Below are 17,421 nucleotides of genomic sequence, written 5' to 3'. Positions count from 1 at the left end.
CTATTTAAATCTTTTGAATTTGTCATTATTTGTAATTATATATTTATTATATATAAAATTATTTATTTATTTTAATAATAATTTAAAAATACAAAATATATAAAAGATAATAGATCGAAAGAAAAATTGTAACTTCTTATAACACTCAAATGATGACTCCTAAATATTCTTCAAATAATATTGAAGCAAGGTACGACTATCATTTTTAGTTTAAAGAAAATAATAAATGGCAGCTAAACATTTTTGTATAGAAAAATCAGAGATATTTTTATCTGAATTAATTAATGATTTGTAGCACTAAACTTCAATGAATCTACATGTGAAGGTGATGGGCGCGTGGCGTGTGGCATGTGGCGCGTGACGTATAGCGCGTGAGAGAGTGAACAAGCTGCGAGTGTTTCCAATTGGGCCATATTTCCCATTTCCGTGGGTACCCTTCTCTTCTCATTTCTTCTCTTCTCTTCTTCCAATGTCTTATTCACTTTTATTCCGCTTTTTAATTTATTTATTTATGACTTTATCTCTCTTACTTGGCTTTCCCATGCATGTGTCTACTTGAAAATTGTTGATCTAAATTATTTATTTTATTATGAAAACGTTTAAAATAACATGAAATTGAATTTATTATAAAGTGAATGCTACAGTGTCTATTTACTAAAAAAAAAATAAAAGTTATTATTTAATTTAAAAAATATAAAAATAAATAATTTTTAAAAAATTAAAATTTACTATAAAAAATAAGTTAAATAAAATTTAAGCAAAAATTCAGACATCATAGAATTAATCTTATTTTATAATACTAACTTGAATTTGTTATATACTTTTTAGTTTTACTAACAAGTATATTTTAATTTTATTAAAAAATGTATTTAGGAATATAACATTCTGAATTCTGATTTTTGGAAAAGAAAACAAACTGTAAACCAAACATATTATAAAGAATACTCTTTAAAATAGTATATAATTAGATAATTTATATAAAAATGTAAATCAAATATAAAATTTTTAATTTTTTAATTGAATATATTAAAAATAATATTTTATCCTTTTAATCAATATTCTTAGGATAGTATTTAACTAAATATCTTTTTTTTATGCAATGACATCATTGTAATTTTACTTTATATGGAATCAAATGCAATCAAAGTATGCAATTCAAAATGTAAATAAATAAATAAAAAAATGTAGAAAGAAAGAGGAGTAACGTAATTCATTTTTTTTTCATTTTATATATTTTCAAATAACGCTGGCTTTTTTTTTCATTTAGTTTTTAAATATCTATAGAGTAAATATAATATTAATACCATTTTTTGAGTGCATCTGTGCATGAACAAATTGATATTTTTTAATTCAAATAAATTTTTTCTTAAAAAAAGGGGCTTTTCACTTACACGAGGCGCAAATCAAGTTGCTCGTAATTAAAATAATAATATTAATATTATTCAAGAGAATGCTGCATATTAACAGGATCTAACAATAATAATATTAACATTCAAGACAATGCTACGTATCAACATAACATAATCTTCATTTTTAGACAGAAAATATACGAGTTCAACTAAAAAGATAATTGTTAATTAAGAAGATTTCTTAATCACACCGTAATCTAGCTGTAAAAGTAGTAAGAAGATCTTAAATGTTAGAAACAAATAGATTATGAGATTTTTTTATACAAATAATAGATTTATTTAATTATTATAATTAATATCTTTTCATTACTTAAGTAATCTTCTAATACCTTAAATTAATTAACTGATATTTTTAAATAATTTTACACTATTCATTTTATTCCCATAAATAATCTATTTAGGGATCGGATATGTTTAGAAAAGCTGAAAAATTAAATTTATTTTAATAATATTTACTTGTATGATTTTTTTAAAATAATTAATTATGTGACAATCCATTATATGTTTGGATATTTAACTAAAAAAATTTATCTTATTAAAAATATATAAAGAGAGGTGATGTAATTACAAAAGTGAGTATAAAATAATTATTTATATTATTTTAAAACGTGATATTGAAAGTTAAGTTGAAAAAAGTTTTATAATTTAAAATATTATTTTTTAGACTAAAATAATTAATTTAAATTATGATAAATTTTTACATAAATATGTTTCTTTTAAAGGTAAAGTCTTTTTTTATTTTGCTGATAGCTAGGTTCCGAAATATGCTATACGTCGCTCCTCCCATAGCCTCACATTATATTGATATATTCCTACCTAATATAGGCATTAATATTTAATAATCATTCACATAACAATCTAATAATGAAAATTATATATTATATAATATATATAATAATAATGCAATAATTTAATATAAACCGAAATTATCTTCCTACCCTCTTATGCCTTTATAAAGTCCACCTTCACTGCAACCTTTCTCCAACCCTTTGATCTTCTTCTTCTTCTTCTTTGTCTTCACAACCATGGCTTCATCCTTCACCATCCTCCTCTTCTTCTTCACTCTCTTCACTCTTTCATATGCATCAGACATGTCCATAATCTCGTACGACAAAACCCACTCCAACACATGGAGAACCGATGAGGAAGTCATGGCTATGTACGAGGAATGGCTTGTGAAGCATGGAAAGAAACCAAGTAACGGTCTCTTGAGTGGTGAGAGCAAGAATCGGTTCGAGATCTTTAAGGATAACCTCCGGTTCATTGATGAACAGAACAGTTTACCGAACCGGACTTTCCAGCTCGGTCTGAACCGGTTCGCCGATCTGACCAACGAGGAGTACAGGGCTAAGTATTTGGGTACCAGGATGGATCCTAACCGTCGGATGATGAAGGCTAAGACCAGGAGCAACCGATACGCGCCACGTGTCGGGGACAAGTTGCCGGAGAGTGTTGATTGGAGGAAGGAAGGTGCTGTTGTTGGAGTCAAAGACCAAGGAGGATGTGGTAAGTGTAAAAAAAAGAAAAGGAAAAATTATTTTCCTTTTTTTTTTAAAAAATTTATAAATTAATTTTCTGTCTCCCTTATTTATTTATGTATTTTTTTTAATTTTAATTTTGTTTTAGCTGCTATTAGTTCATTGGTTGGTTGTGACTTGACTGGTGACTTGTGACCACCCACATGATCTAATAATATCTGAAAACTTTATCTGAAAATATCTGCAGAGTTATTATTACTATTATTATTATTATAAGTTTTTTTTAGAAAAATAATATAAAATAAAAAATTATTTTTAAAGTGATTTAGTATGATTTATCAAGCGTTGAAGGTTCTGGATCTTGATAGGAAGAGATTGAAATTAGTATAGTAAGATAAATTAGAATAATGAGAAAATAGAAGCAGATTTGAAGTATTAGATTACCTTAGTCAGTGTATCTAATGATTTAGTATATGTCATGAGAAATTGGATATTTTTGGGTGCATTATGTCATGACTTCCATGCTTCAGGAATCAGGATGACGTTCATTTACTCACTGACCCTTATTGCGTTTTTATCTTTTACTTTTCTATAGTTTTATTTTACGGATTTTGAGATTTTGTGAGAAAAAAAAATAGTAAAGAGTAAAAATAAGGTGAAAACTCAGGTGAAGTCACGAACTGTTGGATGAAAATTTAATCAAATCAATTAATTACTCTCAGGTATCAACTTAAGTCAGCTGAGTTTCCACCTAAAAACAATAGCCGCGAAGTTGTTTGTTTGTATTGAATAAGATTCTTCAGGACCCTTTGTATTTCGTAGCAAAGATTAATACATACTTATATACTTTATTAAATGAAGCAGTAATAAGAATTTTGAAAGAGATTTAATTGTCGGTTGAATACTCATTGAGTCTTGAGATTAATAATTTGTTACATGTTAATAATGTTATTAATCTAAATGTAAATATGAATTCTATAATGTAGGGAGTTGTTGGGCATTCTCAACAATTGCTGCAGTGGAAGGAATAAACAAGATCGTAACAGGGGATCTGATTTCACTGTCAGAGCAAGAACTTGTGGACTGTGATACATCATACAATGAAGGGTGTAATGGTGGACTCATGGACTATGCCTTTGAGTTCATCATCAACAATGGTGGCATTGACTCTGAAGCCGATTACCCTTACACTGGCTATGATGGCATATGTGACCAAATCAGGGTTAGTTTTTCTGCACTTTTCTTGTATTCTTGACACCTGCATAAAAATGTACTTGTTATTAATCAAATATGTGTCCCTTTGTGCACAGAAAAATGCTAAGGTTGTGAAGATTGATAGCTATGAAGATGTTCCTGCCTATGATGAATTGGCATTGAAAAAGGCCGTTGCCAATCAGCCCGTGGCAGTTGCCATTGAAGGAGGTGGCAGGGAATTCCAGTTATATGTATCTGTAAGTTTGCAACCCTTTAGATGCATGAATTATGATTTGAATTCCACTAGGGAGCCAATGGAATATCTGTGTATACAATGGGCTCTTTATTTGACCCAATATGAGTTAAAAAATGAATATTCAGAATAAAATACTACTAATTTTTCAAACACAATATACCCATATTATCCAAAATAACCATCAGGGTAACAAGGATAATAAACATATAATATCCTACTGAATCGAACGTCCCTAAACTTCCATTGTACACATTGTACATATACTCTATTGGCTCCCTATACTTCCTCTTATGATTTTGGATGTATATTTACGGTGATTGTTGTTGGGTGTGGTAGGGTGTATTCACAGGAAAATGTGGAACAGCATTGGACCATGGAGTTGCTGCTGTAGGGTATGGGTCAGAAGGTGGGCATGAGTATTGGATTGTGAGGAACTCATGGGGAGCTAGCTGGGGAGAGGACGGTTACATCCGAATGGAGCGGAATCTTGGTAACAGCAGAGCAGGCAAGTGTGGAATCGCCATCGAGCCTTCTTACCCTATTAAGAATGGCCCCAATCCTCCTAACCCCGGACCATCTCCACCGTCGCCTGTGAGGCCGCCGTCGGTGTGTGATAACTACTTCAGCTGCCAATCTGGAAACACATGCTGCTGCCTTTTCCAGTTTGGAAATGCATGCTTTGAATGGGGATGCTGCCCTCTTGAAGGTGCTACCTGCTGTGATGATCACTACAGCTGCTGTCCTGCCGACTACCCCGTTTGTGACACTTACAGAGGTCTTTGCCTCAAGGTATGCATAATATCCTCACAATTTATTTCTTGCTTTCAATCACTATTCTTATAGTTTGTTCCTATCATTTTAAAATTTTTGGGATGAGTGGTTTCATAACAAAACCGGTTACAAAATTTTGAGTTAGGATAATTTTAAATTGGTTATGAATATCTAATACAATTGATGTGTTAAGACTTGAGATAGAAGTTAAATTTATTTTAGTCATTGTGAGTAAAATTTATACAAAGTAAATTTTAGAGATATTTATTTCAAAAAATATACTTTATCTTAGATTTTTCATTTATCATCATGTCATTCTATAAGATAGGGTGTCAATGATGTCACTACTAACTTGGGGATAGATTAGCGTCACATTTTCTAGATCAAGGGCTATTGTATGTGAAATTGTTTAACCTCAAGAAGCTAGTATAATTAACCTTTTAAGTTAAGGTTAATAAGTGATATATTTTGTGGATTAAACTTGATTCCTGATTGTTTTGGGATGCCCCTTTTGTATAACTACTCTTTAATTAGGTGGAAACACATGTTGTAGTTAACTTTATGTAAAGTTGATAGTTGATAGTCGAGAGCAATTAGATGACAGTTTAATCAAACCTGTCAAATCATTTAACTGACTCTCAACTATCAATTTCACATAATATTAGTTACTCCTCTTTTCATCCTTAATTTATGATAGAAAATCATACTCATTGATGTTCTTGTGATTGCTTGCAGAACAAGAACAACCCATTCGGAGTGAAGGCGTTGAAGAGAACTGCAGCTAAACCTCACTGGGCCTTCAATGGTGTGAGCAGTGCTTAGAAGCAGTTAAAGTTGAAGAATGTGTTTACGTGCTGAAGAAGCTAATGATGAAAACAAACAACAATGGAGGAAGAAGGAAAAGGACTACAACACCAACTATATATGATACTAATCTTCCTTTTAGTTTCATCAAACTGCACGTAACACATGGATCTTCATCTTCACCATACTGATGCAAAGATGATAGAATTATGCTTCTTTATGAAATTTCAGTCACAGGCATTGACTGTGTACATAGGCATTTAAATATCTATGTTGGGTGTAGTAGTAACTACTATTTGGATTCATATTTCAGAAACAAGGGAACGTTATTTGGTTATGTTGTGATGTAGTATTTGTATTCTCAAAGTTTCAATCAAACAAAGGACTACTTGATTATTGCACTTTCCAACTTTGCAATTTGTTAGATTATATAGCGATAATTGAGAAATTTCTTTTTATTTGCATGTGATTAGTAATTCTGAGACTGATTTTTTTGGTTTTAAGATCTCTATGTGGTTTCATTTTGTGATTTTGATCACGTCATCTAAGATTTAACACAAGGTATTTGGTATGGAAAATATTTTCTTATTCTTGAAAATCAGGCAATGCAAAATATTATGAAAAATTTATTTACATGGTTGGCTAATTAACAATTATAAATTTTGTGAGGAAATTCATGTTTTTTTGTTTTTGAGATATTTAAACCAAACTGCTTTAAAAAATGATGCTTTTTTTTTGCATGGGAAAAAAAAATGAGATCTACTTAAAAGGCTACATGCTCTTGATACATTTTCATTGGCCCAACCCTAAGGGTTCCCTTATCGATTTTTTAGTTGGAGCAATAAATTATGTGTCTCTTGCTAGCGTTTGGTAGAGAGGCAGAGACAGAAAGACTGATACTGAGAGGAGACAGGGATTGAAATAAATTTCAGTATTCTGTTTAGTGTAAAATGGGAGACAGAAATTAAAACAAGAATGAAACTCTAATTTAATTTGCACAAATGGTAAAATTGGAATTAATTAATTGAAATGAAAGTATTTTAGGTATAAAATGTTATTAAAGTTTCAGTCTCTATCTCTAAAAATTTCAGTCCCCAATGTCCCTACTTTTTGGAGGTACTGAAATACTGAAATTTTAGAGACAGAGACAGAAATTTTAGTACCAGTCTCTGAACTAACAAACATGATACTGTGTCTCAGTCTCTCACTCTCTGTCTCAGTACCTCAAAACAAACGCTACCTAAAGGTTGCGTCTGTTTATAGAGACAGGACACTCACTGAGATACGAATATAGAGTCACAAAATTATATTTAATAGAGAAAATATGGACAGAGACAATGTGTCAAAAGACACCAAATTAGTATATTTTGTGTTCATCTTAACCGTAAAGACACGGAGACATTAACAAGAGACACAACTTATTTTTTATTTTTTATTATTCTTGTTAATTTTTTATAATTATATTTTTCATCTCAAATTTTTTGAATAAAAAAAATGAGAATAAATTATATTTTTATAATTTATTTTAATTTATCATCAAACAAAATACAAGAACATACAATTTTGTGTTTCTATTTTTTATGTCTTGTTTTTAGTGTCTTAATTTATTCTATTCTAAAAAACAAACGCAGTCATAATACACTAAATTCGAATTCAAATCTTAAAGAATGTTAAGTGGTGAATAAAATTTTGAAATGTTGTATATATGAGTGTGTAGTAAATCACTTGTTAAGTTCTTCTCAACCCTAAAGCTAATACAACTTTAAGAATTTACCTTCGTCGCTTTTTTTTAGTCCTTGTATTTTTATTCTTTCTTAACCTTTATTTTTAAGTGGGTTAATATGTTTGCTAAAAAAGGTGAATATTCACAACATGATTCTTTTGTAATCGGTCTAAATGTGTCGATCATGATCTAAATTACAAGGGATAAGTAGGACTAAATTTTTAAAATGGTCTTTCAAACTCATAATTTTTATTATTTTAGTCTTTTAAATTAAAAATTATCTATATTGGTTTTCGGAATTTAGTTTTGCACATCATATTATTAGTCTCTGAATCCTTTTTAATACTAAACTAGTGAACTAAGTGTTAAATTGACTCTAACTAACTACACTGGACATATAGTTAAACAGGGTCGTTTTGTTTTGGCATTTAATTAAGACAAAAATAGAAGAGTTTATATGATGTGAAAATTATTATATTTTCTTTCATTTTCCAAAACGACTTTTTTTCCATTATTTAAGCACTAAAATGAAAAGACACTATTTAGCCATTTGTCTAGCGTGACAAATTAGAACTGGTTCAGCATTTCGTTCGTTGATTTAATGTTGTAAAGCGTTTAGGGACTAATATGGTGCATTTTGTTCGTTGATTCAATGTTGTAAAGTGTTTAGAGACCAATATGGTGCCTAGAATTAGATCTCGAGGACCAATACAGTAAATTTTGAATCTGAAAAACTAAAATGGTGAAAGTCGTGAATCTGAGAGACTACTATAGAAATTTAGTTGGATAAATAGTTGCAAAGGATTGTATTAGATAATAATATTTAAAATCGGGTTAAAAATTTAGTTTAAATTTAAAGTATATTTTGTCAGATATAAATTTATTATTTTTTATTTGGTATAATTTTAAGTTTTGGGTTTGAATAATTTTAAATGAGTGTAATTTAAGTACGAATTCGAATATTTAAATCGATCTGAAATTAAAATTAATATTTAAAAATAAAAATTTATTAATTTGTTATATAAAATTTATAAAATCATATACACTAATTATATATCATATTTATCCATTTTCATTAATTTGATATATTTTAAATTAATTTAAAATTAAATTTATATTTTAAAAATAAACCTAATAAAATATTAATATCGATTTCAATTGTAATTAATCCACAACTATTTTTAATTAAATTATTAATAACCCTACACATGCACATCGCAACAATGATATTTTGACTAAAAAGTTAAATTACTTATAAAAAAATTACTCATTTTTTAAATTAGTCATTTAATCCTTTCGTCACTAATATCGTCAAAATTTGTGACATCACAATACATATCTAATGATCTTAATTGATGGCTAACATGATAAGTTTATAAAATTAGATCAAATTAACTTTTAAATTGAGAGATTTTAATGTCTCAAGTTCTTTCTTCAATTAGATTTTGATTTAATTTAATTTTATAAATTTATCATATTAATGTCAATTAAAATTTTTATGTATTTTATAGTATTATTTAATGTGTTACATTAATAAATTTTGATGCTATTAACAAAAAAAAATAATACGATTAATCTAAAATACTTAAAAAACAAATTTAATTAAAAAATTTAGAGGCTAATTTAATCATTTATCCAAGATATTTTCTTTTGATTCAATGCTATGAATTTTGGCCAAATAAGACCAGTCATATCTCTTGTACTATATGTGGCCTAAAAGAGATAATATGACTAATCATGGGCAAAAACATAAAAATAAAAATATCAAATCAATTGCTCTTTGTCCCATTTTAACCATTGATTTTATTGTAAGATTTATTCATGGTGAAGTCTTTGTCAATGGAATAAGGCCACCTGTGTCACAAAATTCATAACCTAAGTATGTCCAATGTCCTCCTCATCGTGTTTCACGATTGGTCATCACTATTCACCCTCTAATAACGTTAGAGGCTCACTAAAAGTGTCAAGTTAATGTACATTCAACTCAAAATAATCTTAAGGTGTGAAGTTAATGAGTCTCTCATTTTATAAATTCTTTATTTTTTTTATTTTTTGATGTAGGACTAATTTCAACACTAACAATCTTCCCTTCAAGTGTGAACCTCCACATCAAGTATCAACTTTTCCTTTTTTTAGCTCCTCCACTACGAATATTCGTCTATCACACCGCCGCAAAACGCCACCGGACACGCCGCCCGGATCACCTTTGCCAAAAAAACTTTCAATACTTCACCTTAAATACTTCTTAAAACCACCAGACCGATTAATCATCGGCTCTGATACCACTTGTTGGGATAACTGTGGGGAGCTCTCGACCACCAGAGAAATTTTGGAGAGAAATCAAACGAAAGAACATAAGATGAGAAGACATCATATCCAATTTAAAACCTTAAGGTATCAAGTTAATAGGTCTCTCATTTTATAACAATATAAAAATTTTCTATTTTTAATCTTGCTCTAAAAATTAATAATACAAAATACACCTCATTTCTTCCAACAAAAATCTAGCAACTGTTGTCATCTAGACATCTACAATGGAGTTACTGACTTAGAGCTAAGTTAAAATTTTTTATAGTATGAGTAATAAGGATATAGGCATATAATACATGAATTATATTACTAAAATTTTTTAAAAAAAGTTTTTAAAAAATTTTAAATTGAACATGTTATTTTGAACAAATTTTATTTTCTAAAATTTTTTACAAGTATTCTTTTATCATATTAATCATTCTGTTACTTTTAAAGATGATTAATTTATCTTATAATAATATATTTTGTGACTTAATTATGATATAATAAAATTTATTATCTATTTATCTAACTCATATTTAAAATTTGATTGAAAGTCTAAAGAGGCCAATTTATCCTATGTGAGTTATTTTTAAAAATTCTATCAAATAAAATTAAACTTTGTTAAAAACTAAAGTGTCTATCTAATTAAAATTGATTAGAGACTAATTTAGATAGTTACTATAATATTAATTAATGTTTTATAGAAATAATTTTGTTGCAAGCGCACATATTGTACAAAAAGAAACAATGTTGTGTACGGGAGGAAGGGCCAAATACCATTGTCTCTTACAGCAACTTGATGGAGACTTCAATTATATATCATCCTCTTTCATTTCATATTTCATTTTCAACATTATTAGCCCTTAAAATATATATGAAAATGTTATTTGTATATCAAAATCAGCCATTAAAATTAGTTATCAATATATATACGTATAAATATATGTGTGGTTTAATTTATTTTTATTGTGTATTTATATTTCGGCATATATTTTATACTGATGACTGATTTTAGTGACTAATTTTAGTATACACTTGGCATAATCCATGTATGTATGGTTACTTTATTTTTATTACTTTTCATTGAGGCCTTCATTGTTTGTTTAGAGTGATTTAATAAATTTTAGCCCACGTTTAACTTGAATTTTTTTATTTTTAAAATTTTGTGAAATAGAAAAAAATAGCCAAAACCATAAAATTTTGTTTTTTTTTTCACTTTTTATATCCTGATTTTCTTTTTTAATATAAAATAAAAAAAACATAAATGCAAATTAAACGTACCTTTATTTTCTCTTATAAAATTAACTAGTACTTATTTTTCTTAAAAAGCTAGTGTGTTTAAAACACTCTAAAATTGAACTCAGATCTTTGATTTTTTATTTTTTGCTTCATATATACTTCAAAATATATAATTTAGCTTTTTCTTATAAATATCAAAAATGAATTCTACATCCCTATTTTCAATTCCAAATACTTTGCTATGTACATAAATAATTGAAATTAAATATTGTGATTTGACTAAATAATAAATCAATTTTAAGGACTTAACTCAAAGTAAATTAGTTGAGGTTGAACTTGCAAGTTTTGAATTCTAATAATTTAGATGAAAAAAAAAAGAAAAAAATAATATCTCAGTGGTCACAAGTTTGACAAGGACTACAAATATTATGATCATCAATCGTTTAATAAGAATGAAATTAAATTGTAAAAACAATGGCCCTTTTTAATTTGTTATTTTATTCAATTATATATTGGCTTGTCATTACCTTTTTGAAATCATTGATGAGAGAAAATATCATCAACAGTGTGAAGACCACAATTTGGGTGCAAGTTGTTATGGTAGCATCAATGTGTATTGTCACACAACATAAATATGTAATGGATTGTGTTCAAAGGAAGAAGCTGCAGCAGATACCATCTGCAATTGCATTTATCTTTATCATTAATGCTCTAAAAAGAAAAGAAAAGAAAACATAAAAGAAAGTAGTAGCGGTTTCAGTAATAGTACATAAGCTATGAGTCTATGACTAATTTAATAATGTTGGCCAACAATAAATATAAACCATGGTGTAGTGGCTGATTTTTAACCCTTTAACTCAATTATAAAATATATCAATCATATTACATGTATATTAAAATTAGTCACTAAAATCAATTATCAGTATAATATCTATGTTAAAATATAAATATATATTAAAAATAAAATATATTAATGACTGATTTTAATAATTAATTTTAGTGTATAAAATAATATTTTAAAAATATACATAATATATTAATTAAAGATAGCTGTTAAACTTTAAAAGTGATCACATGAATCATGATCAAATTCAAGGACATTTAAGAGCTACTTCAATATCCAAAATTCATTATTAACAATAATTCAATTTCGATGGGTAATCATCTCATGTCAGAAATATACACAAATTTATTTATAAAAGAAAAAAAAAACAAAATATCTCTATCTTGAGACAAAATTTATCTCATTTTTATCGACCAAAAAATTAAAATAGTATCAATAATGATAAAGACATAATTAACTTTTCTGTCTCCTTTACATCTTCATTATTTCATTGTCGGGGTTGAAATACTTATTAAACATCGTTTTTTTTTTGGTGACTTTATTAAACATCGTTTTAGGTACGTGTTTAGTTTTTATTCTATTTTTTATTTTTATTTTCAATATTTTTGTTATAATTTTGTGAAGTAGAAACTATAAAAAACTAAAATAAAAGAAATATAAACATAATTAAACCATATTCTCTGTTTCTACATTCACAAAATCTTACCAAAAAATAAAAAAATAATCAAAATAATAAAAAAAGAATTTAATTTTAATGCACTGTAACTCTAAAATAGTTTTACATTCGCATTTAATTACATAATTCATATCCGTTTTTACATTAACGGTGTAAATAGTGATCCAAAACAACAATTACACAATTGTATAAAACGTTTTATAGTATGAGTGCATCAAAATTAAACTCAACACAAAAACTAAACCGGCATTTATTTGTTTACGACCTAGCGTTTTCTTTATGATCAGCATCACCACCAAGATGAAATCCAGAGTCTTCAATCTTCACCCTTTGGGTTGTGGTGTTGATGATCATCCTATTATTGGTTTCAAGAACTTGAGAGTTGGGATTAAAGCATGATGGAACTTCATTAGGGAGCCTTGATAGCAATGCACCAAGACTACAAGACATGTTTGGCAAAGTAGAAGGACCTGACCAAAGACTTTGTTGTTGCATTGTCCCTTGTTGTGTTCCATCTTGTAGGCTATTATTATTATTATTATTATTATTATTCCTTCCCATCATGTTGATTGCTACCATGGAAAAATAGTTTGATTTTTCTTCAAGTATTCTACTACTACTATTATTATTATTATTATTATTATTATTATTATTATTATTATTATTATTATTATTATTAATTGATCCAATTTGGTTGATCACCATGTTGTAGTTTGAGAGAGGCATGTCATTATTGGAGTCCATGATTTGGAAATTGGATTTTGCAATGTATGGATTTTGTTGTTGGATGGGTAAGTATGATGGTCTTTGAATTGCAAACACACCTGGTATGCTTTGAAGGTAGCTGAATTTTCTTTGTATGCTCATCACTATGTTCAGATCTTCAGCAATCTAAAACAACAAACCTTGGATTTAATATCATTAATCAAGATTTTGCAATTTACCCCATGTAAAAAACTTGAATATCAAAACATAACTTGGTCTTTGAAAGACATTTTATATATTCTTAATTCAATTTACTGACAGCTTAAACTTTAAAAAAAGTATACAAAAAAATTAAGTGAAAATTCAGGTGTAGTCAACTTCATGCGAAGTTGATAGTTGATAGATGTTGACTGATTTGATTAAATTTTCATCTAACGACTATCAATTATCAACTTCACGCGAAGTTGACTGTATTTGAGTTTTCATCTAAAAATTATAGAGCTTTGTGTTTTTATTCTTATTTTTTATATTTTTTGTTTTAAAAATTTTATAAAAAAAATTATTGTTTTCACTGATAATAAAAATAAAAAAATACAAAGTAAATATAAGTCTTGAAATATTTTATTCTTATGATACTAAATATAACGTTAGAAATAACTTATGAAAGCATAATTTCAAATCATTATTGGAGTATGATTAAATAAAAAAAACCATATTTTGAGGACTTATTTATAAATATTTCAGTCTTGTAGAGAAGGGAAAAAGGTGTAAAACCTTGTTAAATGAACCAAGTTGCACTAAGCCTTCTCTAACACCAATGACAGCAACAGTCTACAAAAATGGTTACAAATTTTGGTCAGATCAAATCCAAGTTGAAAATAGTTTTCTGACAAATATGCTATTTACATAATAACATGATTCTAAAGCCTTTTTTTTGTGGCTTTTTATATTTTTGGGAAAAAAGTTTACCAACCTGAATACCTGAATTGAACTGAAACTCCCAAGCTCTTGGTTGCTGCCAATATTAGAAGTATAAACTATAGAATATTAGATTGGAAGAGTTTCAAGTATACTGAAAATATCGGTGTTCTAGTTATTTTAACCGTTGATTTAAATTATAAAAAATGTATATAATATATATTAATTAAAATCAACGGTTAAAACAACTGAAATACTAATATTTTCGATATATTTAAAATTTTTCTTATTAGATTTTAGCTTTAAATAAAAGACACAGGGAAAAAGTGAGGTGAAAAAAAAAAAAAACTTTTTAAAAAAAAAAATATATATATATATAAAAAAAATCATACTTTAATCCTTCTTCCTTTATATGTGAATTGTGAATTTTCTTTTCTTATGGAAAGAAAAAAATATAGCAATTTGAGTCATTCTGTTCTCACCCTTCTCCAAAATTGTAAACTTCATGAGACATTTTGAAGAATACTTCAGCTCCAAACCTTTCATTCAAGCTCCTTCCATGTTGGCATTCATTGAAATCACAGAATCCATCTTCCCAAACAAGGATCCTAATTAACAAAAGTGACAAAAAAAAAACTACTATAATTAAAAATTACTATCATATCATATATAATTTATAATGTACAATAATTGTCATAATTGATTTTTGCTAAATAAAATGAGACATATTTTGTGTGTTCCATTAAACTTGCCAGTTTCTTTTGTTCCCTTTGGAACGATCAAGAGCACTTCCACCAAATTCCCACCTACAACAACAAAGCAAATCAATGATCCATCCACAAGCATCTAACATTCGAGCCTGATTCAGAAATTTGACTAATCTAACTCGAATAACTATGAATTTACCCACCACTCGACCGATCTGAGTTGGTAAATTTCGCTTACATTTATAGAGTTGACTTAATTACCTTGGAGGAGGGAAGTTTCTTGGTACAATTCTCCAAAAAACGGCATAAACCCATTTGGAGGAAGAAGAAGAAGAAGATTCTGAAGTAGAAGTTGAAGAAGAGCACAGGTTTCTAAGAGTATGTTGCAAGAGACAATGAAGCAAGGGTAATCCACTTTCCATTGTTGGTTATTGTTGCAAATGAATGAGTGTGGATGGAGACTTGGAGAGTGTGAAAGAAAAAAGGAACTGCCAAGGATTAATTATAAAGACAAAAATGCTAATGACACAATAATAATAATAATAATAAGGGTGTCAATGGTGCCCACTTTGTTGTGGCTTGCAGGCACCACAAGAAGTGAAATCATCAATGATGATCATATGTACATGATCACTCCAATATTGAAAAGAGTTGTTGTAAGTTGTAATTTTCTTTTTGGTGGGACCTCAACTACTCTCATATTTCCCTTTCTTCTTGGTCCCTTTGGTGAGAGGCATTTATGACTCTTAAAAGAAAAAAAAATTATTTTTTTCTTGTGGTCTTGATTCTGGTAGGTTGAAGATTAATCTATCGTGAATTGGAACTTTATTTAAGAATTTATTAATGTCTAATAGATTACTGTATATATAAGGCGAGATTTGAACTGTTAACACTTACTTAAATGAACAAGTAAACTAACCACACAACTAATTTAAATTGGTTTATTTTTTAAATTCGTTATAATTCAATGGTAATGTAGAGTTTAGGAATACCTGATATTTTTATTTTTCATTCACTAAACTAACAAGAACAGCATATAGAATGTTTTCTTCTTCTTTCTATTATTCTCTATCACTTGATCCTATATATCCTATGATATAGAATGTCAACAAGTTATAGTTTAGTTTGGAGTTTGTTTTTTTTTTCATCTGCCTGAATTATGGTTTGAAACTAACAATTATGCTATTAAAATATTTAGCTTATATTAGGATATATTAGTCTCTACCTTTACAAATAGGGGAATATTATACACAAATTCACCTGATTTTTACAAAAAAAAAAGAGTGTAATTTATTCTTAAAATTATGATTTAGATGTTTAAAATTCAGACATATATATATACCAAAATAACAAGAAGTAGTATTATTAAATATTAATTAGGGTAAAGTGTTTTTTTGTTCTTAAAATTTGACAAAAGTTTTAAAAATACTCCTAATTTTTATTTTATTTCAATTTTATCCCAAAACTTTTCAATTTGTATCAAATATATCTTCGACGGCTAAATTTTTAAAAAATTTAAGACCAATCTAACAATAATACATGAAAATTATGCTTGATTTGCTTGTGTTGAGGGTTATTCTTATGAAATTGTTGTTGAATTTTATCTTAAATTTTTTGAAAAATTAGTCGTTAGGGATATATTTGATGCAAATCGAAAACTTTTAAAACAAAATAAAACTTAGAAATATTTTTAAAATTTTTATCAAATTTCAAGGACAAAAAGTATACTTTGTCCTATTATTAAATAATTAATAATAATGATAGATGAATGAATTGAAAATGAAAAATTATTGGTTCCTTATTGGCAGTGTCCTATATACCTGTTGTCTCTAAAGTGTGGTCTTGTTCATCAACAATTGATTTCAGCACTTTCATTTGCTTTATGTGACCTCAAAACACCATGCAATCATTTGTTGCTGTCACAACCTATTAATATCTTTTCTGGTTTGTATCATGTTATTATTTTTACATTAGTACAAGCTTTAAAGTGTTGCACTTGGACATCAAGCTAAGCTAATCTAACTTTAATTTTTGGTTGCAACCTCTACCAATAATGTTCATTGTATTTCAAGGACCATCTCACTTCACCTCACTCATTAACAAAAGTAGATAGTACAATCAAAAATTAAGATCACCAACCCAATCAGAGTTAGTTAAGTGAAGATGGTTCAAGTTCTAAGCAATTAAGTGCAAGATTAAAAAAATTATAATTAGATCCTTAAATGAAACTTAGATCTGCGACGGATTAGTCCTTAACCTGTCGGATTGGGAGATACCGTTTGGGTAAACAAAAAAAAAGTTGAATATGGAAAACTCATTTTTGAAAAAGTTTATATAGAAAACAATTATTTTATTAGTTTCTATAATTTTATTAAATTTTAAATGACATCGTTATAGTTTAAAAA

The 17,421-nt window shown here is 27.8% G+C and overlaps 2 protein-coding genes across 2 annotated transcripts; one reads left to right on the top strand and one right to left on the bottom strand.

Annotated features, from left to right (window-relative positions):
- The first annotated feature begins 2,378 nt into the window (after positions 1-2,378).
- On the top strand, positions 2,379-6,313 carry LOC107495781 (cysteine proteinase mucunain). Its single transcript, XM_016116955.3, has 5 exons — positions 2,379-2,915; positions 3,874-4,109; positions 4,198-4,338; positions 4,674-5,126; positions 5,844-6,313. Exons 1-5 carry the CDS (start codon positions 2,435-2,437, stop codon positions 5,928-5,930), a joined length of 1,398 nt encoding a protein of 465 aa, XP_015972441.1. The 5' UTR covers positions 2,379-2,434; the 3' UTR covers positions 5,931-6,313.
- Positions 6,314-12,743: 6,430 nt separating this feature from the next.
- On the bottom strand, positions 12,744-15,606 carry LOC107495699 (uncharacterized). Its single transcript, XM_052263160.1, has 7 exons — positions 15,278-15,606; positions 15,062-15,115; positions 14,792-14,917; positions 14,702-14,744; positions 14,365-14,406; positions 14,166-14,222; positions 12,744-13,577 (listed from the first exon to the last, which is right to left on the bottom strand). The coding sequence occupies exons 1-7, from the start codon at positions 15,436-15,438 to the stop codon at positions 12,945-12,947; spliced, it is 1,116 nt and encodes a 371-aa protein (XP_052119120.1). The 5' UTR covers positions 15,439-15,606; the 3' UTR covers positions 12,744-12,944.
- Between the last annotated feature and the right edge of the window lie 1,815 nt (positions 15,607-17,421).

This window comes from Arachis duranensis, chromosome 6 (assembly GCF_000817695.3).
Source record: "Arachis duranensis cultivar V14167 chromosome 6, aradu.V14167.gnm2.J7QH, whole genome shotgun sequence".
NCBI lineage: Eukaryota > Viridiplantae > Streptophyta > Magnoliopsida > Fabales > Fabaceae > Arachis > Arachis duranensis.
Note: the sequence above shows the minus strand (reverse complement) of the source record. Positions and strands in the feature narration are given on the sequence as shown.